General features: G+C 36.6%; 1 protein-coding gene across 7 annotated transcripts in view; it reads right to left on the bottom strand.

Annotated features, from left to right (window-relative positions):
* Positions 1 to 1,122: 1,122 nt before the first annotated feature.
* Positions 1,123 to 26,033, bottom strand: part of oxr1a (oxidation resistance 1a) — a 165,351-nt gene continuing 140,440 nt past the window's right edge. For 5 of the 7 annotated variants that reach the window (XM_058745908.1, XM_058745909.1, XM_058745907.1 and 2 more), the window contains 8 exons: positions 21,347 to 21,509; positions 18,136 to 18,298; positions 13,323 to 13,403; positions 11,541 to 11,666; positions 5,160 to 5,312; positions 4,925 to 5,020; positions 4,672 to 4,745; positions 1,123 to 2,958 (listed from right to left, as the gene is read on the bottom strand). In XM_058745908.1, the coding sequence (XP_058601891.1) occupies positions 2,823 to 2,958; positions 4,672 to 4,745; positions 4,925 to 5,020; positions 5,160 to 5,312; positions 11,541 to 11,666; positions 13,323 to 13,403; positions 18,136 to 18,298; positions 21,347 to 21,509 (992 nt within the window). In that variant the 3' untranslated portion in view covers positions 1,123 to 2,822. Of the gene's footprint in view, positions 2,959 to 4,671; positions 4,746 to 4,924; positions 5,021 to 5,159; positions 5,313 to 11,540; positions 11,667 to 13,322; positions 13,404 to 15,697; positions 16,669 to 18,135; positions 18,299 to 21,346; positions 21,510 to 26,033 lie in introns of those variants that run through there. The other 2 variants (XM_058745910.1, XM_058745914.1) reach the window with 2 other exon arrangements.

The raw sequence follows: 26,033 nt of genomic DNA, 5'->3' as shown, positions 1-26,033 counted from the left end.
GAGAAATGAACATTCAATTCACGGGCAACAGCTCTGGTGGACATTCCTGCAGTCAGCATGCCAATTGCACGCTCCCTCAAAACTTGCGACATCTGTGGCATTGTGCTGTGTGATAAAACTGCACATTTTAGAGTGGCCTTTTATTGTGGCCAGCCTAAGGCACACCTGTGCAATAATCATGCTGTCTAATCAGCATCTTGATATGCCACACCTGTGAGGTGGATGGAGTATCTCGGCAAAGGAGAAGTGCTCACTAACACAGATTTAGACAGATTTGTGAACAATATTTGAGAGAAATAGGCCTTTTGTGTACAAAGAAAAAGTCTTAGATCTTTGAGTTAAGCTCATGAAAAATGGGGGCAAAAACATAAGTGTTGCGTTTATAATTTTGTTCAGTGTATATACAGGGTGCGATTTGTTGGGGGGGATTTCCCCCTCTGGTCTATGTATCCCTGCCTTTGCTGAATTATTTTTTTTATCCCCGGTGGGGATAAACATCCCGCCCACCTGCTCCGACGTCCCAATCTGAATCAAATGAATCGCAATACGCGATCCGATTGGAGCGCTTCGAAACAGTGAGTCATTTTGCAATGCAATGGTTTAACTGATTTGGAGTTTCAAAAAGCTCCGTTGATACGGTGTTCTTTTGCTCACTTTCTCTATATAATTTATTCATTGTTTGAATAACTGTGGAAATTAAATCATTACAATTAATAGGCCTAACATACAATGATTTTATTAAACTGCGATCACGTTAAAACAATTTCCGCCATTTTAAAAATCAGTGTAGTTGGGTCAACCTCCGCCTATAGAGTTTTATACGTCTATAAAAAGTTTTCAAAAGCATCCCCCCCTCTGGTTTTTTCACAAATCGCACCCTGTATGTATGTATATATATATATATATATATATATATATATATGGCCTGAATGCCATGTTATATGAATGACCATAATGATAAATCATGGCATTAGCATGATATTACCTTCTAAAATACTATGGTCTTGACATATTGACATGATAAATTAATTTACTTGTTTATTTTGTGATGAAGAGACCAGACCAAAAAAATAAAAACCACAAGAGACCAGACCAAAAAAATAAAAACCATAAGAGACCTGATTCTGTCCCAGGTTACAACAATTTATTAGTATTCATTGTTCTTTATACATCACTGTAACATTATATTCCGGTGAAATAGATGAAGGATTTGTTGCACTTCTCATCTGCGACTCTGAAAGGACGTTTGCATTCCTCTCGCTGTGTGCACAGTCAATCTAGACACCGAAAAAACCAAAAGACCAGACAAAAAAAAAAAACGCTGGGACAGGACACGTGAGAAGAAGAGACTTTCCCTGCTGGAGTCCGTCACATTCGACCCTGTGCTCGACCGCTGAGACTTTTCCTCTCCACAGTAGCAGCAAGCTCTTTATAAACAATTCATTTACTCTATGATCTAAAAGACAAATCAACAAAAATATATACTGTACTGCTACTGCTAACGAGGCCTGAAGAACCTGGCTTGAAACTAGATTAATAAAGTGCGAGAAGCAACCCACCAATCCACACACTGTATATTCATTTATATATTTATATATATAGGAACAAATCTACTATTTTAACATTAATTTACAGGGTAATATACAATATATTAGTAACAGCTGAGATATCAGCACAAAAAGATCACTGTCACACTTAACAGCAATATATATATATATATATATATATATATATATATATATATATATATATATATATATATATATATATATATATATATATATATATATATATATATATATATATATATATATATATATATATATATATATATATATATAAATATAGTATTGTCATTATATTCATGAAAAACAATTAAACCACGTCTCAGGCTTTTCAAATGATACCCAGAAAAGCAATTAATCTGTCAAGACGTAAAAGGTCTCTCGGAAAGAGAAACGGGGAAAACAAAAGTGCCCCGTCTGGATTATTTGAGGTCACAGGACAGGAATTTGCATATTCCACAAATCTATTGCGACACATTTCTGCCTACGAACAGTAAAAGTCGACCCTTCCGAAGCGAAGGGGCCGATGTTAGCCACACTCACACGTCAAAACCCACTGAACAGAACATTACGACTATGGGGTTTCCGATTATGTGCTTCAACATGGTGTGCTATGATAGTGAACGACAGAAAGACTACGAATTTCACGACACTTGAATATTTCGCCTCAAAAGAAACTACGGATGCGTTCTCATCTTCTCTCGGATGCCACCGTCGTCCGTCGACGTCCCAAAAATGCATATTCTTCCTCTTGAGAGCAAGGGAATGTGTTTTCAGTTCTTTGCTTTTCTTTTCCCGTAGTTGTTTTTTTTATCCTCATTGATCCAGTAGTGATATCCTATCGGCTAACATCATCTCTTGAACAAACTCCTGGCACTTTGGCTCAGGTAAATTGGACTATGGCAGTTCTCGGGCAGCCCAAACCCCATGCCGCCGCCACCATCACCACCACCACCATCATCATCATCATCATCATCATCATCATCATCATCATCATCTCCACTCGATGTTAAAAGTGCTCGGGGGGTCCTGTTGGTTAGTGACGCTGCACACGGCTTGAACAAAACACACACATACTAAACAGCACAAAGAAGAGCTCTGTATTAAATGCAGGAGTAACATACGACAAGCGCGGTAACAGTAGCGTCCGTTACGGGCTTCCTCAGAGCCGCGGTGATGTGCAGTAAGGTTTGGGATCTGCCTCGTGTCCAATTCCTCTCTCCAACTAACGACAAAAAGGTACCTCTGTGTGATCTGCTACTCGAACGACCAGATCTCAATATCCTGCACAAAGAAGTCCTCCTTCATGGAGAGCATAGGATTCCCGAAGGTTTTGCATGAATGACTCCTGCCATGATAAAGATCCCCGTCCAGCCAAAGCCCGAACTCACCACTGAAAGAGAAGAAAACGGTCTCAGATCAAAAATTTTGTCTCATGTAAGACATGAAGGGAATGGTTTTTAGAACTATGCAAAACACTACAGTAGTACTTGGATACAGATCCTTTATTTCTTTCATTGTCTGAAATGTCACTCTGCAATTAATAATGCAACATACACCGTTCAAAAGTTTTGGACCAATATGATTTTAAAAAAAATTACTACATTTTTTTATAAAAGATGAAATGAAATTGATTAAAACATTTTATAATTAATAACATTTTTATAAAATTACAATTATAATGTTATACATAAATTAGTGCTGTCAAACGATTAATCGCATCCAAAATAAAAGTTTTTGTTTACATAGTATGTGTGTGTGTACTGTGTATACACACACACACACACACACACACACACACACACACACACACACACACACACACACACACACACACACACACACACACACACACACACAGTGGGTACGGAAAGTATTTCAGACCCCTTAAATTTTTCACTCTTTGTTATATTGCAGCCATTTGCTAAAATCATTTAAGTTCATTTTTTTTCCTCATTAATGTACACACAGCACCCCATATTGACAGAAAAACACAGAATTGTTGACATTTTTGCAGATTTATTAAAAAAGAAAAACTGAAATATCACATGGTCCTAAGTATTCAGACCCTTTGCTCAGTATTTAGTAGAAGCACCCTTTTGATCTAATACAGCCATGAGTCTTTTTGGGAAAGATGCAACAAGTTTAGCAAATGGCTGCAATATAACAAAGAGTGAAAAATTTAAGGGGGTCTGAATACTTTCCGTACCCACTGTATATATAATATAAATATATACATGTAAATACATGTAAATATTTTCTAAATATATACTGTACGTGTGTGTATTTATATATACACATAATAAATATACACACTACACAGATATATTATGTAAATAAAAACTTATTTAGGATGCGATTAATCGTTTGACAGCACTAAAATACATCTATTTCATATAAATGCTGTTCTTTTGAACTTTCTATTCATTAAAGAATTGTAAAAAAAATATAAAGCTGCACAACTACTTAATATTTATAATAATATGAAATCTTTCTTGAACAGCAAATCAGCATATTAGAATGATTTCTGAAGGATCATGTGTTGCTGAAGACTGGAGTAATGATGCTGACAATTCAGCTTTGCATCACAAGAATAACTTAATTTTTAAATATATATATATAAATAAATAAAAACAGGTATTTTAAATTGTAATAATATTTCACAATCTTACTGTTCAAATGTTGAAAAAATGCAGCCCAGGTAAGCATAAGAGACGCCTTTCCAAAAACATTTAAAAAACTGTACCGGCCCCAAACTTTTGAACGGTAGTGTAAGAATGCACTGCATTCTCAAAAGTCTCATGTACTTAGTACTGTCATGGAAAAGGTTTGATAAAGAAACATGCAGATCAAACCGTCAGCATTTTTATAGCTAGCTACCTGAAAAATAACACATTCAGTATAAACAGAACAGACACAAGAAGCAGACTCTCTTACCCCTTCAGCACTGAGAACTATAGTAAAAAAACTTGCAACAAGCTTGCAATGCGCTGGCCAAACTTTCATGTTTAACTTTGCATAGTCATTTGTATCTGACACAAATATCTCTAATGAAAATCAGAATTCAAAATATTAACATTAATTATTAAGGCCCTGAGTTACTGACCTTCCTCCACCAAAGGCTAAAGAATCCATGTCTCCTTTAATGAAAAACAGATTATCACCAGTCCATTTGTACGCCTGCCAGTAAAAAAACAACAGCATTATTTTAGAACAAGAAAACTCAATAAATCCTGTAATGAATTTTGCACATGAAAGTCTTCATGACAATGGCAAATGAAAAACACAATCAGAATTCATTTCAAACTGACAGCTTATTCTGCCTGTAATGAAAATTAACAGATAAACTGAACACAAACCTCAAACTCTGGATAGAAGGTGAACAGGAAAGTCTCTCCTGTGCCGTAGAAACCCTCACTGACTTTAAAGGGTTCTGATGCCAAAGCCCCAAATATCTACAAGAGCACAGAGACCAGATCTGATTAGGAAACCAAACTTTACGCTGTTTCTGGTCACATGAAATATGAGAATTCTTGGCTTTTTGTCAAAGGTCTGAAACCAAGGTCTTGTGAGAGATAAAGAGAAGAGTGTGACCTGTCCATCGCTGTCTTTGATGACCAGCAGCATGGGTGAGTCCTGGTCCTGCATGGTCCGGTACAGCGTCTTAATGCTCATGCCATGTTTAGATGTGCTGAAGGCCAGATTCCAGTGGTAACCGATGGTTCTGGGTGGAAGATGTTTCGCCAGCTGAGTGAAAAACAAGGAATAAGTCAGGGATAATCTGTGACTAGGTACTGTTGTGAAAACGCGGTGGAGACTGACAAGGAAGATAAGAAATTGTTGAAAGAAGTCATTATTTTAGTTTTCTTTGTGCAAAAAGTATTATTGTAGCTTCATAACATTAGTTGAGCCACTGATATATCACATCTTTTTTAACAATGTCCTTACTACCTTTTTGGGCCTTGAACATGATAGTTCCATTGCTGTCTACGGAGGGTCAGAAAGCTCTCAGATTTCATCAAAAATATCTTAATTTGTGTTCTGAAGATGAACGAAGGTCTTACGGGTTTGGAGCAACATGAGGGTGAGTAATTCATGAGAGAGTTTTCTTTTTTGGGGTGAACTGTCCCTTAAAATGATTTTAGTGCATGATGTAGAGCCAATGAACCTTATTATCGTTAACTAAAACTAAAACTATTAGAAGCATTTTGTTATCTGAAATAAAGCTAAAATAAGTTATAAATACTAAATGAAAAACTAAACGAAAACGAGAAATGTTAACTTGGCAACTAAAGTTTAAGATGGAAATAAATAAAAAAATAAACTGAACTGAAACAAGAATAAATTAAACCTAAATAGTACTGTAAAAAAATGAAAGTGTCACATAAAATTACTTAAATTATTTTTTTAAATATGCAAAATTGTACTTACTGTTTGCATATTTTAATTACCATTTTATTTGTCTCCAGTATTTATACATTTAATGTACAGTAGCTGAACAGGTTTACATTTCACTTCAAGTTGTATTCTGTATAGTCTCGCGACCTTCAGACTGACGGCTTAAGGTCTGGAATCCATAGCAGCTTTTATTGGCCAAGGCCCGCCCATGAGGCCGTTTGACCGACATGTCAAACAACCAGTCACAGTCCGTTTCGTTTAGCATCACGTTTCGGGGGCGTGGAAATGTCGCCACAATAACAGACCGGTGTGTAAAACTCTCGGACGTATTTTAAAGATTCTATGCCGCGAACTTTAAATATTTCACATACTTTTGAAAATCCAGCATTTAGTTGATCCTGATAAGCGCTCATCGTCACAGTTGAAAACACGGCGGCTTTCTTCTTTTGTGAGAGGGTTTGGCGTCACGGCATCTTTGTTTCCAGGTGGAACGTTAAAGAATGCGACACATACAGGATTTCCGGAAGACGTGTAATTCAACCAATCCGATGACGACTTCGAAACTCCTTAAGTGTTTCCAATTTTGTGTGCCATATGCATCAGACGTTCAGCCAACGGTCCGTGGGCGTGACGTCTGAGACTATATTCTGTATATAACTGTGTATCTGACAAATAAAAATCTGAAATGAAAGTATAAAAATATATTTTAATTCAAAATATACAAATAATACTAAAATAAGACTGTGGACACCTAGCTTTGGATTATCCTTACACTATGGTCAATTGCCAGCATGGACAAGCTTTCATTAATATTTGCAGCATAAAATTTGACTGAACAGATATAAATAAAAGTTAGATATAGAATTCAGAAATAAAATAAAGTATCATGGTAAAATGACATTTATGTAACTACTTTAAAAACATACGTTACCACCTTGCTGATGAGAAATATATTTGTAGCATTTTGTAGCAAAGCTATTTTATTGATAAAAGTTGTGTGACAGCATTGACAAGTTTCTGTGCTCTTGAATGTTTTGAGTACTTTCTGATGTAATCTGTAAATAACAATAAAGTAATAAAGAAAAGATGGAAAACAGCAGAACATGACTGAACGAATAAAAGCTGTGTGCAGGATCAGAGCAGCAGAAAGGGCAAAACATTAAGAGCCCAATTACAGTAGCACTGACCTTTTCACACCAGACCCAGAGAAGCTTAAAGGGATAGTTCACCCAGAAATGAAAATTCTGTCATCATTTACTCACCCTCAGGTAGTTCCAAACCTGTACGAATGTCTTTGTTCTGCCGATCACAGAGGAAGATATTTTGAAGAAAGTTTGCAACCAGGCTGTTTTGGGGTACCATTGACTTCCATAGTAGTAAAAAAAATATACTATGGAAGTCAACGGTGCCCCAGAACTGCTCGGTTTCCCACATTCTTCAGAATATCTTCCTTTGTGATCAGTAGAACAAAGACATTCATACAGGTTTGGAACTACTTGAGGGTGAGTAAATGATGACAGCATTTTAATTTTTGGGTGAACTATCCCTTTAACACATATATATATATATATATATACACACATACACAAATATAAATATATATATATATATATATATATATATATATATATATATATTTTTTTTTTTTTTTTTTTTACACACACAGTGGGCAACACAGTGCTGTGTGTTTCCTCGACACATGCTCCTGTGCAGCGGTCTCTGTGTCCTCCGGCAGGTCCAGGCTTTCCCAGCGCCTGGAGAGCATTGAATTACTCTGCGTAATGACACGAGTTTATTTGATTTACCAACAAAATGGGCCTACGTCTGAATAAAGGGTTCTGCGAGAGGCCACCTCAGGTGATCCATTCACAGAGCGCTGATGCGTTTGAAAGGCGGGCACCCGCAGGGCACAATGACTTAAACCTCATAAACGCACAAAACCTCTGAAGCTTCACTACAAAACACTTTGCAAACGGCACAGTGAGATTGGATCAAAAGATCAGGACGTCGTGTACAAATATTACGACAATGTCTCTGACAACTGCAGAATTTATTAAACGACTGTCAAAAAGCGCAGTCATGCTATCTTTCTGGATAAGAGCTGAACAAAATGTTTTCTGCAGTGGCAATAAAAAAAAAAAGATTATTTTAGCATTATTTAGATACTATTATAATGTTCATTAATTTTGAATTAGCTTTCATTTTTATATTTTCTACAAAAATATTCTATATTTCAAAATATAGTAATTTTATGTGGTTTGGTAATTGTTTATTTTTAATATATATTTCTATATAGCTTCAAATCACTTTCTGTTTAGTAATTTTAGTGTTTCAACTTTATTTCAGTTAATTTGCCAAGGTAACATTTTTAATTTTCATTCAGAACACTTGGGCAGAGTCATATGTAAGGTTGAAATAAGGAACAAATTATGTTTCTGAACCAACTGAAGAACTCCTTGTTGAATGATTCATTTAAAAGAACTGACTCAAAAGAGTCAATTGTTTGTGAATCAAACTGAATCAGAAGAATCAAGCCCACAACAAAAAAAACAACAACAAAAAAGATAAATAAATGAATAAATCTTTTCCTACATTAATATTAAATAATATTTTAATACAGTATTCTATCCACATTCTGTCCTCGTAATCTTAAAATGTAGACAATTTTTATTGTGAACCATTTCTTCATTTTAAATCCTAGTCCTATAGAATACAGTATATATTAGGGCTGCACGATATTGGAAAAAACTCACATTGCTATATATTTTTTTCTGCGATATATATTGCGATATGAAAAACAAAAAAAAACAAACACCAGATGACTTGAACAGCTCTATTTGGAAAAAAATAAAAAATAAATAAATCAATGATTGGGGTGATTTTGTAGGTGAATAAATCAGCAAAAGAAAATAAGCAAATTACAAACATAGATAAATATAATAGAAAAATGATACAAATGAAATAAATAATGCTTTATATTCTTCAGGTACAGTGTTCACGTGCATCTGCGTGGCTCTCACCATGTCTACACTGGCACATAAGGCCAGGTTCACATTGTTATACTCCGTTTGCAGTGTGTATTTTTTCCACGCTCATGTTAACGGATCAGAGCGTTAACACTGCATGCGGGTACGGTCCGGTAGTGCGTTCCAGGAGCGGTGCATCTGCAGCAGAGCTGAGATTGTTTCCGCACCGAGTCTATCTTTGCTGTACTGCACGTGCACTGTTTGCGGTAAATATGAACATGGTTTGACACGAAAATGTAGTAATTACACTATAAATGCATATAATTAAACACATGGCTTTTTGGCTAGGTTTAATGAAAAGAACACTTTTAGACAAACAAGGCAATAATGGATGGCACTCGTGGAGGTATGGAAAGCAAAGTTCTTTATGAACTGCAGGATTGTTTGTAATAAAGATTTAAATGCAAATGAAAAGGCAGTAGAGCTGACTGTTTCTGCCAGTTAATTTAGAATGTTTGTGATAACAGAAAAGTAGTTTAAATGTTTTGCCACTTGCTTGAGCAACTTATATATAAATCCAGAAGTAAATGCAAAAGGAAAAAGCATTGAATAATGTGTTGCTTATATTGCATTTAAACACATCTATAAAGATTGTATTACTGTAAAAGAAGAATCACAATGAAAAAGCATTTTCAGTAACAATGTTTGGATTTGAAATCAAAATGGATAAATGTTGTGTTTGTGGTAAAAAGTAGCGGACTCCTGTGCGAAATCAGGCTCGTGCTGTATGTAAGCTTTTCTGCAACAATTGCACAATTGTAAAAACAAAACTGCACTGGATGATCAAACATTTAAATGTATATTTTTGAAAAATGTCTAAAAAAATGCCCCCCTCCACCCCTCAAATTAAAAAAAAATCCTCTCTCACAAGAGTCACCTAATGCCTGGCTCACACTACAGGATTTTTAAAATCCTAACCGATTATGAAATCTGGTTGCAGCACACACATAAGGAGAATCTTTGCAGATTATCTTCCCTCATGTCTTAAACATGCACACACTACAAAATTTGAAATTCGTGGCGCATCACACACTACAAGATATTATTAAGATTATCATGCCAGAGGGAGCGCCTCACGTGATCTCACAAGCAGCTCGTCAGCAATGTTTACATAATAGCTAGCTTACTAGCAGCTTTCACTCACCAGGTATGTTCAAAACTGAGGCAATTTCACCCCAGCGCTTCTCTTTCTCCTTATCAGTTGTGATACGTGTTCGACATATTATACAGACAATCGTGTTACTACAAAACTTCAAGAAGCAGTTTCCTCCGTCTCCACTATTCAACGGAGCCATACAGCAGCTGTTTTGTGGTCTTGCATTGGCTGTTATAAGTGCTGACTTAATCATATAGCCGTCATCACCCCGATTTAAATCCTAAATATCAAACATGTTTTGATATGATCGGGGCGGCCCCGATTTGTGTGCTAGAAGATCGGGAGGTGAACGCCTCACATTACCAGATAATCCGTGCCGAACATCGGGACCGATCGAGGTGCTCGACAAGATTTTCCCTCCGATTCTCGGGAGGGGGAAATCGGGGCTAAATCAGGCAAAAAATCCTGTAGTGTGAGCCAGGCATAAGAGGGGAATTCCCCCCATTTTCAAAAATGAAATTCAGGCACTGAATAAATGTCTAAAAATCCAGATTGGAGGATCACTATGAATAATTCTACATGATAAAAAGATGGCTTTAAAAGATCGGTATCGGTGATTGGATCGCAGATACTGCTTTCTGTGATCGACCTAAAAAATCCAGATCGGAGCACCCCTAAATACAATAGAACCCATTATAATCAGTGATGCTGTCTACAGTGGATGCGGCGCGCACGACAAATCCCCGAGAGTAAATCCCTAGTTCTTTTTATGACGTACTGACACAAAGTTCAAAAGCTTTGCAACGGTCGCTTTGTCTCGTCCAGTGTAGACAGCTTCTAGCTGTTGCGGCGTGGGGCAGCGCAACACGACAGCTGTCGCGAAAACGATCAGTATAAATATAATGATCAGTATACTAAACATCACGCATCCTGCGATGTGACTATTGCTGATGCGCACATCACGTTATCGATGCTGAAACGATGTGCAGCCCTAGCATATTATATATATATATAAAAAATTTTTTTGCAAAAATTGTATCTTTAGGGTTACAACAGGGGTGGTGCACTCAAAGCTACTTTGTAAACTCATCTGCCCTAAAGGGTGCATATTTGTATTTTTTTCTTATATTGAAAAGAGTAAGCAGAAACATTCCGCTCAAATTCATGGAAGAAAGAAAATCATATCAGTTTCAAATGACATGAGGGCGAGTAATCATTTATGGGTCAAGAACCGTCACCTTCACTTTTCAAATCATTCCTATGCCCTTGGCCATAACATGACGAGTGTGAATAAATCTGTCTGTTAACATGTCTGAGATCGTCTTCTGGCCGAGAATCAATAACCGGTGAACAGTGAGGAGGGCCACCTATTTTTAGACCAGTGGATCGATGAAACACTGTAAAGCCCGGAGCAGTGGGCAGATTTATTTCACTGCCGAGTCACTGAGTGCTTACCTTCTCGATCTGCTCGGCCTCCAGAAGGTCACTGGGTTCGTTCAGGTTGGGCTTGAAAATCTCTGGCTCCAGGCTGGCAGTGATGGACGTGCCATGTTTGGAGTTCACATCCTCCTTCGTGGTGATCTAAAGACAGAAGAAGCCATTAGCAAACTATGTAGTGACATTCAGATTTATGCCACATAAACCTGAGACTATAACAAAGCATGACTGTTGATCTTCCTTGAAATTTACCCATGAACTCTCGCAGCAGGGATTTGGTATTCAAAACATGTGTGGAAGTGAGGTTGCATAGATTTAACATGTAAATTCAACAAAAGCTGAGTTGACTTATCTCTAGTGGAATTAACCTAAGGGGACAAACTAACCTGAGAAAATCTAATCTCACAGGAAATGTTTTGGCTAGGCAATATGGGATATTGTATTCATAAAAACACTTGTTTTGCATTATTTCCCAAAATCAGTGGTTCTCGACCAGTGGAAATTGTCAGTTTTCCTATTCAGCCTATCATGTTAATAATTAAGCTTGTTCTGATGCAGTTAATGGTAATATTAATAAACTTCATTTTATGAGATGAAGGACTCCTGTAGCTCAAACAATATGCATTGTGCTAGCAACGCAAGGTCATGGGTCCAATTCCTAGAGAATGCATGAACTAAATGCAATATAAGTTGCATTGGATAAAAGTGTCTGCTAAATGCACATAATGTAAGGACATTTTTGTTCACATTCCTAAGCAATTATGTGCCGTGTTGGACTGCCGCTTGTGGAATCTGGTTTCTGAAACATAACCAGTTGAGGAGCACTTCTCTAAAGCCTGTTACATCAGGACTAGTGGTGTTATTTTACAATGTAGTGCCACAGACAGTTAACATTCCCTTTCGTGGCCTGTACACACTCAGGTTACACCGACGGTGCTTCAATTACATCAATTGTTTACAACAAATAACTGAGCAGCAGTCAGTGCAGGTCTCGACCCAAACACCCGCCTGAACTCCAGAACATTCTGGACATGGAAATACAACCTACTTTCTCTAGCATTGCTTCCAGAAAATTCCTCATTTCAGTGATACAACTGATTGGATTTTCCACTAACAGAGTGCAGCAATTTTGCAGTGATATGTACTCCACCACTCAAAAATGTTTTTAAAAGAATGCTCACCAAGGCTACATTTATTTGACAGAAAATACAGTAAAAATGGTAATATTTGTGAAATATTATTAAAATTGAAAATAACTATTTTCTATTTGAATATATTTTGAAATATAATTTATTCCTGAGATGCAAAGTTGAATTTTTTTAACATAATTACTTCAGTCTTCAGCATCACACGATCCTTCAGAAATCCTTCTAATGTGTTGATTTAGTGCTCAAGAAACATTTCTTATTATTATCAAAGTCAACAAGAGTTGTGCTGCTTAATATTTTTGTGGAAACAGCGTTACATTTTTTTCAGGATTCTTTGATGAATCTATTTATTTGAAATTGAAATCTTCTGTAACATTATAATTTTACTGTCACTTCTGATCAATTGAATGCATCCTTGATGAATAAAAGTATTAATTTCTTAACAATATATACTTCTGAAGGGTAGTGCTGTTGCTAAGTTGTGCATCTAAGAATTGCAAAATCACTTCATGGGCTACTCTTTATGGGAAATTATGGAATTTTCTGCACAAACATTTTTGTGTGTCAAGCGCAAACTTGCTATCCACAGCAAGGCAAGTGCAATCTACAAAACCTAGAGCTACATCTGCAGGGTTCTACAAATTGTGTGCACCTGGAGGCGTTTGCATAGGGAGCGCAGATCTTCACTGTTTAACGCATCGATCCGGCGGTGGTACTCAGTCCATGACACTACCTGCTCCAGAGACAAGGGGACACAACCACACCGCTGAGCAGGACGACAGGATGAGGCCAAAATATGGACAAGAATGTGCAGTTTGGGACTCTTTTAATACAATGTGTTAACTACTAAAACTGCGGTTGGGAATGATTATCTTTATGAGATATGGAAGAGATGAGTATAAGACTGAAATCCTAGATCATGTCATTATATGTGTGAAACTACTGTACAAATGTGAGCAGACAACACAGCGAGCGTTTTGCATGAGTGTGTGAATTGTTTTGCATGAAGTTCTGCAGACAAATATGCGAACCATATTCATAATAGCTAACATAAGCCATAGCAGAGCCACATAGAAATTACAAACACTCAATGTCCCCTCTAGAACTGAATATTCTGTCATTACTTACTCACCCTCATCATCCAAATCAGAAAGCCCTAAATTTAACCAGCCTGTCATGTAGACACATCTTACAATCAAAGTTATATCTCAATCATTAAGCAAGAAAAATGCCATCTGCTGACCTTGAATATTTCATTGCATTTATTCTTATGTAAATATCAACCCACACTGGTCACATATTTTAACAGCTTGTTGCTTGCCACACCTAGTATTAATGTGTGACACCTTTAATAACACACTTAACACATGACCTTTGAGCACAAAAACAAAACAAAAGTTCACCAAAAATTAAAGTTTTGTCATAATTTACTCAGTACATATCAAATCTGCATGTCTTTCTTTCAAGGAAAGGTTCATTTCTGAAGAATACTCAAGTCAATTCTTTTCAGCGTAATGAAAGTGAAAGGGTAATAGGGATTTCAAGCTCCAAAATTTAAAAATTGCAGTAAAAGTATTACAAAAGTATTACAAGTCTTCTGAATCCATACTTTCATGTAATAACCGTCCATAAGTCGTTAACTTGAGTTGAAATCGTTCACGAATCAGACTTTTTTTTGTTTAGTGGACTGGAACAACTGATTCATTGAAGAGATCCGACTCATAAGAATGATTCATTCAACAACTAGAGCGAATATCAAGATTATTATTATTTTTTTATTGTAAAATTTTTCCTCACACAAATATATCGAATGGCTTCAGACTTTGTATCTTGGTTTTTGTGTCCGTTTTGAAGCTTACAATGTCCAATTCTTGTTTATCTTCATTAGGGCTGGGCGGTATATCGAGTTTGTACGATATATCGATATATTCTTTATAAGCGATACGGTATGAAGCAATACCGTTAATATCGATATAAGTAGTTTGATACGAGCGCATCTGAAAAAATATCTAGGGAGGGCACAAACTGAACTGCTGCGGAGAAAGTGCATAATACAATTTGTTCTACGTGTATCAGGCTTTAAAAAAAAAATCGTAAGATATAGTAGTTTATAGTTTCAGTTTAAAGCGGCTCTTGACAGAAAGGCTGCTTGTGCCGCTGACAGAGATTGTAATGGGGTAATCAAAATAGCCTTTTTACTCAATTAGTCTGTGCTTTTTTATTATTTTCAATTTTAGTTTAGTAAATTTAACTTCTGCTTTAAAAGCATTATTTTTGTTTTTAGATTGCAATGTTACAATGTATTGAAACCTTTTTGCACATATGCCTTCATGCTTACATTCACTTTATGTTTAATCCAAATACAAGATACCGAGATATATACCGTATACCGCACATCAGCCAAAAAATACCGAGATATGAATTTTTGCTCATATCGCCCAGCCCTAATCTTCATTATATAGAAAACAACAGCAACTAGGACGTTCACTTAATGTTCTCTTTCGTGTTTCACGGAAGAAAGTGAGTCACACGGGTTTGGAATTTGGAATGTAATGACTGAGTAAATTATGATTTTAATATTTTTTTGGTGACCTATAGCTTTAAAATTTCTGAACCACACTGACTTGCAGAATTAATCGACAGTAAAAGGGAAATGACCAAGCCAGAGGTCATACTACTCCAAGACGGTAAATAAAAGTTTTAGCCGATAAGTTGCCACTTTACAGCCCTCAATAATGCACAAGGAGGAAGGTAAACTAGAGCACTCATAAAAAATGCATCTCGGCTCAGGTGAGACGTTCACTGATTCACACACACACAAGCTCCAGCATCACAGATCAACAGCATCAGCAGACTGTCATATCTCACTTTTACACTGTTTTACTTCAAAAGCAGCAACGCAAACCCATTAGACAGCCCGTGTCAATCAACACAGCCAGACATTATACGCTAATATTTCAACAGCCCGCTCACACATTAACGTTACGCTTTAGCGAACGCATTCACTCAACACTTGTGTTTACATACATAAGTGTACTTAGGAGTTAGAGGTTTTCCTTCCTTCACCCGCTTGGAGAACATGATCTCACTGTCTGTCACATTCAGCCTTCCTTCCACCGACCGACAACATGCCATATTCAGACATAAACACGACGGCAAGACAATGACGGACACTTATGTGAGCCAATGATATCCGACCAAATGGAAGAATTCGGTCTCTGATTGGCTCTGTTAAAATGCGTCACGCCTCCTGTACGGAAGGCTTTCAGCGCTTTTAAAGGAACATTCGCACCTAAACGCGACCTCTAAATATTTTGATCAATAATGCTTGCGAATGAGTCAAATGATTAATGTTATAACGCGGAGGCATCAAAACTGACACTAATATGAAAAAGAAGGCTGTCGATGAGGACTCGTTCTAAGTTAAATACACACCCTTTCTTTATCTGGACTAAACATGCCTGTATTTACTCCCCTTATCATTAAACTACTAAACTATTTTTGGAAGTAGAACCGAACTGAAACATTCCGGCCATGTTTCAAATGTCACCAACTATGAACATTAAATAGCCTAGTGAGCTGCCTACCTAGACAGCATTTTTGTTCTTTAAGTAGGCTGTTCACTGTATTTTGAGAAACAACAAAGTAACAATCTTGAGGGAATATATATGTAAAATATTTCTGAGAATTAATATTAAATGTAACAAAAAGTCAGAGTATTATAATTGCCACAGGCAATTTAAACACTTTAAAAATTATATTAATCCGTGTAGCATACTTGGATATTTTCACTTTTAAATGATACTAATTCTTTTAGCTGTCGTGAATGTTTAAAGCAAAAAAGTGCTTATACTTATTTTAAGTAATACTTTTTATTATTTAGTTAAATTTTTTATTATCATATTATATGTTTTTTTTATATAAATAACATTTTTATTATAAATAAAAAATGTAATTTATGAGAACAATACTGAAAATGCTTATCATGCAACAAATATATTTATATAAATTCATTTTATCACTTACATATATAGCATTACAAATTATATTATCAAGATAAATCAAGTGAAAAGCTAAAAAGTATGCCTCATTTTTAGCTTTAATGGCAACAGCACCTGATGATCCATGTTATCCCAGACTGGTCTGTTAAAGAAGCCTTCAAGCAGATATTTTAATGAAACAACGGTCATTACATTTATTAATGTCCCCAACCTGTTAATGTTTAACAGCCAAACCATGTTTAAATTTACAGGCATGACTATATTTAGTCCCCTTATCATTAAACCAATAAACTGCTTTTTGTGAGTAGAACAACCAAACTGAATTACCCTGGCCATGTTTCAAATGTCACTCAACATAACCATCAAATAACCTAGTGAAATGCCTACTTAGACCTACCTGTTAACGTTTAACAGTCAAACAATGTTTATATTCACAGGCATCACAATTTCAGACAGCAGAGAAAAATACAGGACATTCAAAATGCAACTTTTATGCCTAAAAATCAGTTTCACAAAGTAAAACAACTACACTTAAGAGGTAGCTTGACTGAGCATGTGCTAAACAAATGTCATCACTCAGATTGTTTAGTGTTACAACTGATCCCGAGTATCCTGGGGGTCACAATATCCAATTGAGTTTGTGACTCACGCCACCCCTGCGGCCATGATCAGAGAAAGTTAATTTTACTTATTCATATCAAAAGATCATGTGGCTTTGCAAAGATCCTCCAGTTCCCGAATAACAAATCAGTCTATTTTGTTCGCTACATCATTAATTTAAAGTCAAATTTAAATGCCGCCGCAGTCGTAGTATCGGTTTCTCAGTGCCACAGATTGGTTTCAATGCGGCAACCAGAACACAATAACATGCGGGGAAATATCAGACGGTATTATCCAATCAGTAAAACATTCAAACGGAGCTTTATAAAAGACACACCACGCATAATACATCAGGTAACAACACTTGCACCTGCTGGCATGATTTGCTTGTATCTCATTCAGGCATGACATAGTTGGGCTAAACCATGCCTTTTTAGACACGACAGGGATCCATGCATGCATGAACTGCATACATGTGCCTCTTTCTTGAAAAACAAAACAAATAAAATAATAAAACAATTGCACACTCATGCATAACACTAGCTGCAAGCTCAAAGTGCACAATGCATCTTGGTTTCACCAAAACAACCCAGAAACATTTAGCAAGATTTAATACAGAAGCTCTGACAACAACGTATGACTGGTGCATGAAGGTGTATGAAGTGCGGGGAACACAATAAAGACACTTCCAGAAACCTGGAACATAGAAACAGACAATAAAAGCAAACAGACAGGTGCAAATACAATAAAGAGAAAATATCTGAATCAAATACAGTGCATATCAACACAAAGAATACAGACACGAGCGTAAATCACAGATATGATATCAATCCAAACATGTGAGCTGGACGGGCCTTACAGTACCTCCCACTCTGCTGAATTTTCTACAGTTTGCTGCTCCTCGATTGCCTCTGACTCCTCGATTTTCTTCACCACGATGAAGCCAGGATCACGGCTGATGCTTCCCACCCCGTCCCCAAAAACATCCGGGCTCCACTGGATGAAGAAAACATACAGGTGGTCTGACCTAGAGAAATAATGACAAACACATTGTTACAAATAATATTACGTCATCTTTTAATTGCTTATGAGCCAGACAGAATCTGCTGAATTTTTCCATATTCTCGGGCACTGATTTTAGGGAAAAATGAGTTTTGGATTTAGACATGGTTAAATAAGTTACATTCTTATTGGTAGTGTAAAGAATATTTAATTAACAAATATGTCTGATCAAATGTGTTTCATTTGAATTTATTAAGATTTTGTTTTTACATTTTTTTATTTTACAGGATGAAAATAGTGGCTATATTGTGCATCTGAATTTCATTTGCCCCTTTTCATTCATTGCATATATATATGTATGAGGTATCTGTAATAAATTACACAACCAAACAAAAGTTTGGGGTTGGTAAATAGTTTTTTATGTTTTTGAAAGAAGTCTATTATGCTCACCAAGGTTGCATTTATTCGATGAAAAATACAGTAAAAGTAACACTATAATATTATTACAACTTAAAAGAAGCTTTTTTTTTAATACATTTTAAAATGTAATTTATTCCTGAGATGCAAAGCTGAATTTTCAGCATCATTACCCCATTCTTCAGTGTCACTATATCCTTCAGAAATCATTCTAATATGCTGCTTTGCTGCTCAAGAAACATTTCCTTTTATTATCCGTGTTGAAAACGGTTACAATATTATAAAAGCTTCATATTTTTGTAGAAACTGTGATACTTTTTTTTTGATGAATAAAAAGTTCAAAAGAACAGCATTTACTTGAAATGAAAATCTTCAGTAACATTATAAATGTCTTTACTGTCACTTTTTGACCAATCTAATGCTGAACCCAACAGTTTGAACTTTTGTTTTTTGTTTTTAAACAGGCAAATCTGTGGAAAACTCAGTGTGACTTGCATCAGGACACGACAGGCGGCTGACAGGCGGCATGAGCTTCAAAACCTCGTCTCTCGGGCCCTGCTCACGCACTATTGTCATGATACTTTACACTGATCATCCGGGTCGCCACCCAACTAGGTCACATAGCCGGACCCGGCCTTGTCTCAGTGACAACAATAGACAGCAGTTTGGCCACAGAGCTCTGCAGCAGTACAGACGCTGTTCAGGACTACACCATACCGCATGACTGGAGTTCTTTTCCTAACTTGTAGACTGTGTCGAAGCTAATCTATTCTGACTCTCTCATTCTGATTTAGCCCAGCAAGTGTTTCCTAAAAAATATCTGTGACTCATCTCATACAGTGATGACAGACAGAATAAGTTCCAGTGGGATGAAGAACACTGAACGCTTGTGTTGAATCAGAGGGTAGATGAAATAAAACAAAAACAGCACTGTTTCAGTAGAAAGCTGATCGCATAATGAGACCATGTCAAATTGACATAATTTCTCATTTAAAACTAAACTGAATTCTCACAAAATTACTTATGAATTGAATTGACAATTGAATTATGCTGTGTAATTTCATAGAGAAACATGTTTCACATGAAGAAGAAGAAGAAGAAGAAGAAGAACAAGAAGAACAAGAAGAACAAGAAGAACAAGAAGAACAAGAAGAACAAGAAGAACAAGAAGAACAAGAAGAACAAGAACAACAAGAACAAGAACAAGAACAAGAACAAGAAGAAGAAGAAGAAGAACAAGTAAATTCAATCTAAGGGTGCTTTCACACCTGCCTCATTTAGTTCGGTTGAATCGTACTAGAGTTCGTTTTCCCTCTTGGTGCGGTTCGTTTAGGCAGGTGAGAATGCAGCGGGTGCGCACCAAAAGCAGACCAAACAAGCGTACCGAGACCCAGCTGAAGAGGTGGTCTCGGTCCGCTTCCAAACGAACTCTGGTATGGTTCGTTTAAGGTGTGAATATGAACCGGCCTTGATCCGATCCAATTGCAGAAAGCACGCTCAGAAAACACACATCTCGCGCATATAGTGCTGTTGTTTGCATTTCAATTGCTTAAATCTCTTGTTTTCAAACCGCAATGCTTAAAAACACGTGCCAATTATGAGTTTTCGTGACCATATCACCCACAGCAACGTGTCACGAGTGCACTAAATAGGCTAGCTTGCCGCAAAGCCCCAGCAAAAGTTACAATGAATGTTTCTGGGGGAAATAGTAAGGAGATATTTGAATTATTTATTAATGAACTAGTGTTTTCTGAGTCAGTGTCACAAGTTAAAAATCCTGACTCGCCATCTCCTCATTGGACGCGCCTTTAGAAAGAAATGCATCTTTATGGATTATAATAAAAGAGTTTTTGTTTTGGATATGATTTATTTTGTTTTGTTGTAATTCAAAGCTTTCTATAGATATATTCATCATGTCTGTAAGTTACAGTAAGCGCATCCTATTAGTTTTCTTAATTTTAGAAAAGCACGTTTTCTTGATATTGTGAGTGCACACAAATAAAAATATACCCTTTACAGTTTCGAACGATGTATTATTATTACCTTTATGAGCAACAATTACGGCGTATTTGTATGATGTTCTGAATCGCGCTTCAGCTTCCACTCTCCGCACAAACAATATGATATGCGCCTAGCGCACATTTATCTAGGTTAAATGTTTAAACTAACATTTTGATATGCTTTGAGTATTTCATATCTATAGATTTTATTTTTGGCAAGTCGTAATTACAACACTGTATGACATTGTCTCATATATGATGCTCATAAGTTTCTTCATATTGCGTTTTTATCTCATGACAGCAAATCAGTAAAAGAATAAAAATTGCACTACGAAAGATCTCCATGATTAGCCTGTTTTTGCACTTCCTGTTTTTCCCTGCTTGAGAATTTCTGTCCAATGAAAGGATGACCTTAGCACACGTGGGGTTTTGTTTACAATTTCTAGTTCACTTGCAAAAAGGGCAGTGTGAAAGCGAACCGCACCAAAAAAAACAACAAAAAAACTTCTATTTGGTCCGGACCAAAGCAAGTGAACTATCGGACTTTCCTGGTGTGAATACACCCTAAGTGTGTGGCTTTTCCAGAATCAAGTGCAAAACAGACCAGATTTTATACAAATAATGGACACAAACAAAATTCTACATGTCCGACTCACCTCTCCTGGGGAACGGCAAACCAGTACTCATGCTTGCGGTCACGCTGTGCATACTGCTGCATGGAGGCGCTGGCGTTGGACACAAACGTCTTCTTCATGGCCTTGCCAACCCGCAGACACAGAAACTTGTGAGACTTCTGCCTCTCCTTGGACACCATGAGGCCTGAAACACAGAAATGAAAGCTCACCCTAGAAGCCCACCACAGAAACTGAACAAAGGTAAAAACATTCACCATAATATAAAAATGGCTGTCTATAAAATGTGATGCAATAATGCATCAATCATCTCTCGGCCTGCATATGAAGGACATGAAGCACATCTCAAAAAAATAGACATGCAATAAACCAGGCATCCTCAAATCTGGCCCACTCCTGCAGAGTTTAGCTCTAACCCTAATCAAACACACCTGAGCATGCTAATCAGAGTCTTCAAGATCATTAGAAAATCACAGGTAGGTGAGTTTGATCCGGGTTGGAGCTAAACTCTGCAGCAGATTGGCCCTCCAGGGAAAGATTTGAGGAACCCTGCAATAAACACTGGAACAAAAAACCATGGCTTCAAATGAACTAAACCCTGCCGGGAGCACATATCCGAAGCTGAAACCAATGCATCTTTTGTTAATAACTGATTAGAAGGTCAACGCAGTGGGAGATGTAGAAAGAAACACCTTACACCAGTGCTGTAGGAGCCAAAGCCCTTTACACAGCCAATGCAACATTAATCTACTTACACTGCAGAACACAGTGGGAGGGCATTCATTTTCAATGGGCTAATTTGGTGTGTAATTCAGATGACTTTTGAAGTGGGTCCTGAGCTGTGGTAATAACCCCCTGTGATTTGTCAGAACAGTTCAATGATCCAAACAGGAATATGTGCCGGGACAGGAGTTGAACTTCATTCTCACACCATGAGGCTGATGAATATTACTGTGTTGAATAAGCAAAAGAACTTTATAGAGTTTATAGAGCTTATAGAGTTTATAGAACTTTATAGAGTAAAAAGTCAATTTTAGAGGGGTCATATATATATATATATATATATATATATATATATATATATATACGCACACACATACTGTATATTAGTGCTGTCAATCGATTACATTTTTTTTTACTAATTAATCGCACATTTTTCTGAAATTAATCGCGATTAATCCCACCTAACATTTAAGTTTTTAAATATACTTTTATATTGCAAAAATTTGACATTCAATCTTCAAATGAATGTACAAACAACATAAAGACAGTATATTTTTAATATTTGTTTAATGGCATCTTTATTTTTATGACTGAAGGCTAGTATCACTGATACCAATTAATACTGATTTCCCTATAAAAATGTTTCCCCCTAATATTTAGTCATTGACTATAGCCATTCAACTTTACATTATAATTAAGAGCTATCAATTTTAACATTTATTAGACTTTAAAAATAACTTCTAATTTAAGTGAACTTAATCAATCTTCACATAAATCCATTATAATAAATGCCATTTATCTACCTGTGCCCCTCAGAAGAAATATACAGAAATTGAACTAAATACAGATGAATCCTTAAAACTATAAAAGTTATTGATTTCCTCTTTTTTTCTTTTGTTCTTGATGAACAGACATCACTGCAGCTGGTTATTAGGTTGTTTTGGCTGCTATTTCTTTAAGAGATGTCGCTGCTGAACGATACGCGGATCTGACACATATCGTATTTTCTCTAAACTCTACCTTTTCTGACCCATTTCAGTCTCTTCTAATGAGCTGACGAGTTGAATCGAGTGTGTTAGATGAGGGAGACAGTGCTAGGATGCTCCAGGACAGTTTTGAAAACCATTTCAGAGAAATGTTCTTAATGTAACTCATAGATAACATCACATGGATGCACAGTTTTATGGCAGCTTTAATCGCCTTTTTGGTAACTTCATGACTTAACTGATCACGACATTGCATGCTTGTAGTTTCTTTTGCAATTTGATATGAAAAGATACAGGCTATGCGCGCCGACACCTTTGTGTGTGTATTGAAGAGCACGCGCTCCGAGCACAGTACAGTTTCCACCCCTGTTTGACTCACGCCTGACGCTGAAGTGAAGTTGAAGCGTGCGTCTGAAACATCTTCTATTTGATGTGCTTGTAAAGATGTTCTGCGACTGAATAAATGCACTTCTTGTCAAGAAAAAAGAGACAGAATTAGCAGTTATGAGTGGGGTGGCCAACCCTAGGCCCCGCCCGTGCGTTAACGGCGTTAAATAATTTTAATGCGTTAAACTGAAAATTAATCACATGCGTTAACGCGCTAATTTTGACAGCACTAATATACAGTCATGGCCAAAAATATCTAATATATGGTAAATATGATCAAAGAACGCTGTGAAAATTAATCTGCATTGTTAATCCTTTTGATATTTTATTAAAAAAATTCGTAAAAATCTAACCTTTCATTGGATAGTAAGAATTTAAAATGGGGGGAAATATCATTATGAAATAAATGTTTTTCTCAAATACACGTTGGACACAATTATTGGCACCCCTAGAAATTCTTATGAGTAAAATATCTCTGAAGTATATTCCCATTCATATTCACAATTTTGAGCACTCCAGGGTGATTATGAACATGAAATTATCCAGCCATGGCTTCCTGTTTCACAGAAATATAAATAGGAGGGAAAACAAAGCCCAAATTCCCTTAATCATCCATCACAATGAGAAAAACCAAAGAATGTATTTCTGATGTGCCGCAAAAGATAATTGAGCTTCACAAATTAGTGAAGTGGCTTTAAGAAAAGAGCTAGAGCAGTGAAAATTCCCATTTCCACCATCAGGGCAATAATTAAGAATTTCCAATCAACATAAAATGTTACGAAACAGCCTGGAAGAGGACGTGTGTCTATATCGTCCTAATGCACGGTGAGAAGGAGAGTTTGAGTGGCTAAAGACTCTCCATGGACCACAGCTGGAGAATTGCAGAAAATAGTTGAGTCTCGGGGTCAGAAAATCTTAAAAATAAATTGTCAAACATACCTACATCACCATATGTTGTTCGGGAGGGTTTCAAGAAAACTTCTCCTCGTTCATCCAAAAACAAACTCCAGCATATTCAGTTATCAGACACGACTGGAACTTCAAATGGGACTGGCTTCTATGGTCAGATGAAACTAAAAAATTAGCTTTTTAGCAGCAAACACTCAAGTTGGATTTGGTGAACACAGGGATAAAAAGTACCCCATGTGTACAATGAAATATACTGCTGTATTTCTGATGTTGTGGGCCTATATTTCTGCTGGAGGTCCTGGATATCTTGTTTAGACACATGACATCATGGATTCTATCAAATACCAACAGATAAAAAAAAATCAATAAGTGACTGACTCTGTTAGAAATCTTATAATGGGCCATGTTTGGATCTTCCAACCGTACAATAATCCAAACACAAACCTCAAAAACAACACAAAAATGGGTCACTGAGCACAAAACCAAGCTTCTGCTGGCCATTCCAGTCCTCTGACCTGAACCCTACAGAAAATGAGTGGTGAACTGAAGAAGAAGCACCAACATGGAGCTGGGAATCTAAAGGGTCTGGAGTGATTCTGGATGAAGGAATGGTCTCTGATCTCTTGTCAGGTGTTCTCTAACCTCATCAGGCATTATAGGAGAAAATTTAGAGCTGTTTATTTAGCAACTGGCAAATGGAGGTTTCAAAAAGTATTGAATAAAAGGGTGCCGCTAATTGTGGCCAACGTGTATTAGAGAAAAACATTTATTTCATAATGATATTTCCCCCCCATTTTAAATTCTTATTATACAATGAAAGGTTAGATTTTTGTGAATTTTTAAAATAAAAGATCAAAATGCAGATTAATTTTCACAGCCTTCTTTGATCATATTTACCAAGGGTGCTGATATTTTTGGCCATGACTGTATATATATATATATATATATATATATATACACAGGTGCTGGTCATATAATTAGAATATCATCAAAAAGTTGATTTATTTCACTAATTCCATTCAAAAAGTGAAACTTGTATATTATATTCATTCATTACACACAGACTGATATATTTCAAATGTTTATTTCTTTTAATTTTGCTGATTAGAGCTTACAGCTCATGAAAGTCAAAAATCAGTATCTCAAAATATTAGAATATTTACATTTGAGTTTGAATAAATGACCATCCCTACAGTATAAATTCTGGGTATCTCTTTTTCTTTGAAACCACAATAATGGAGAAGACTGCTGACTTGGCAATGATCCAGAAGACAAACATTGACACCCTCCACAAAGAGGGTAAGTCACAGAAGGTCATTACTGAAAGGTGTGGCTGTTCACAGAGTGCTGTATCAAAGCATATTAAATGCAAAGTTGACTGGAAGGAAGAATTTGGGTAGGAAAAGGTGCACAAGCAACAGGGATGACCGCAAGCTTGAGAATACAGTCAAGCAAAGTCGATTCAAACACTTGTGAGAGCTTCACAAGGAGAGAACTGAAGCTGGAGTCAGTGCATCAAGAGTCACCACGCTCAGATGTCTTCAGGAAAAGGGCTACCAAGCCACTTCTGAACCAGAGACAACGTCAAAAGCATCTTACCTGGGCTGTGGAGAAAAAGAACTGGACTGTTGCTCAGTGGTCCAAAGTCCTCTTTTCAGATGAAAGTAAATTTTACATTTCATTTGGAAATCAAGGTCCCAGAGTCT

Source organism: Onychostoma macrolepis, chromosome 16, assembly GCF_012432095.1.
Source record: "Onychostoma macrolepis isolate SWU-2019 chromosome 16, ASM1243209v1, whole genome shotgun sequence".
Taxonomy (NCBI): domain Eukaryota; kingdom Metazoa; phylum Chordata; class Actinopteri; order Cypriniformes; family Cyprinidae; genus Onychostoma; species Onychostoma macrolepis.
This window is presented reverse-complemented; position numbering and strand designations above follow the sequence as displayed.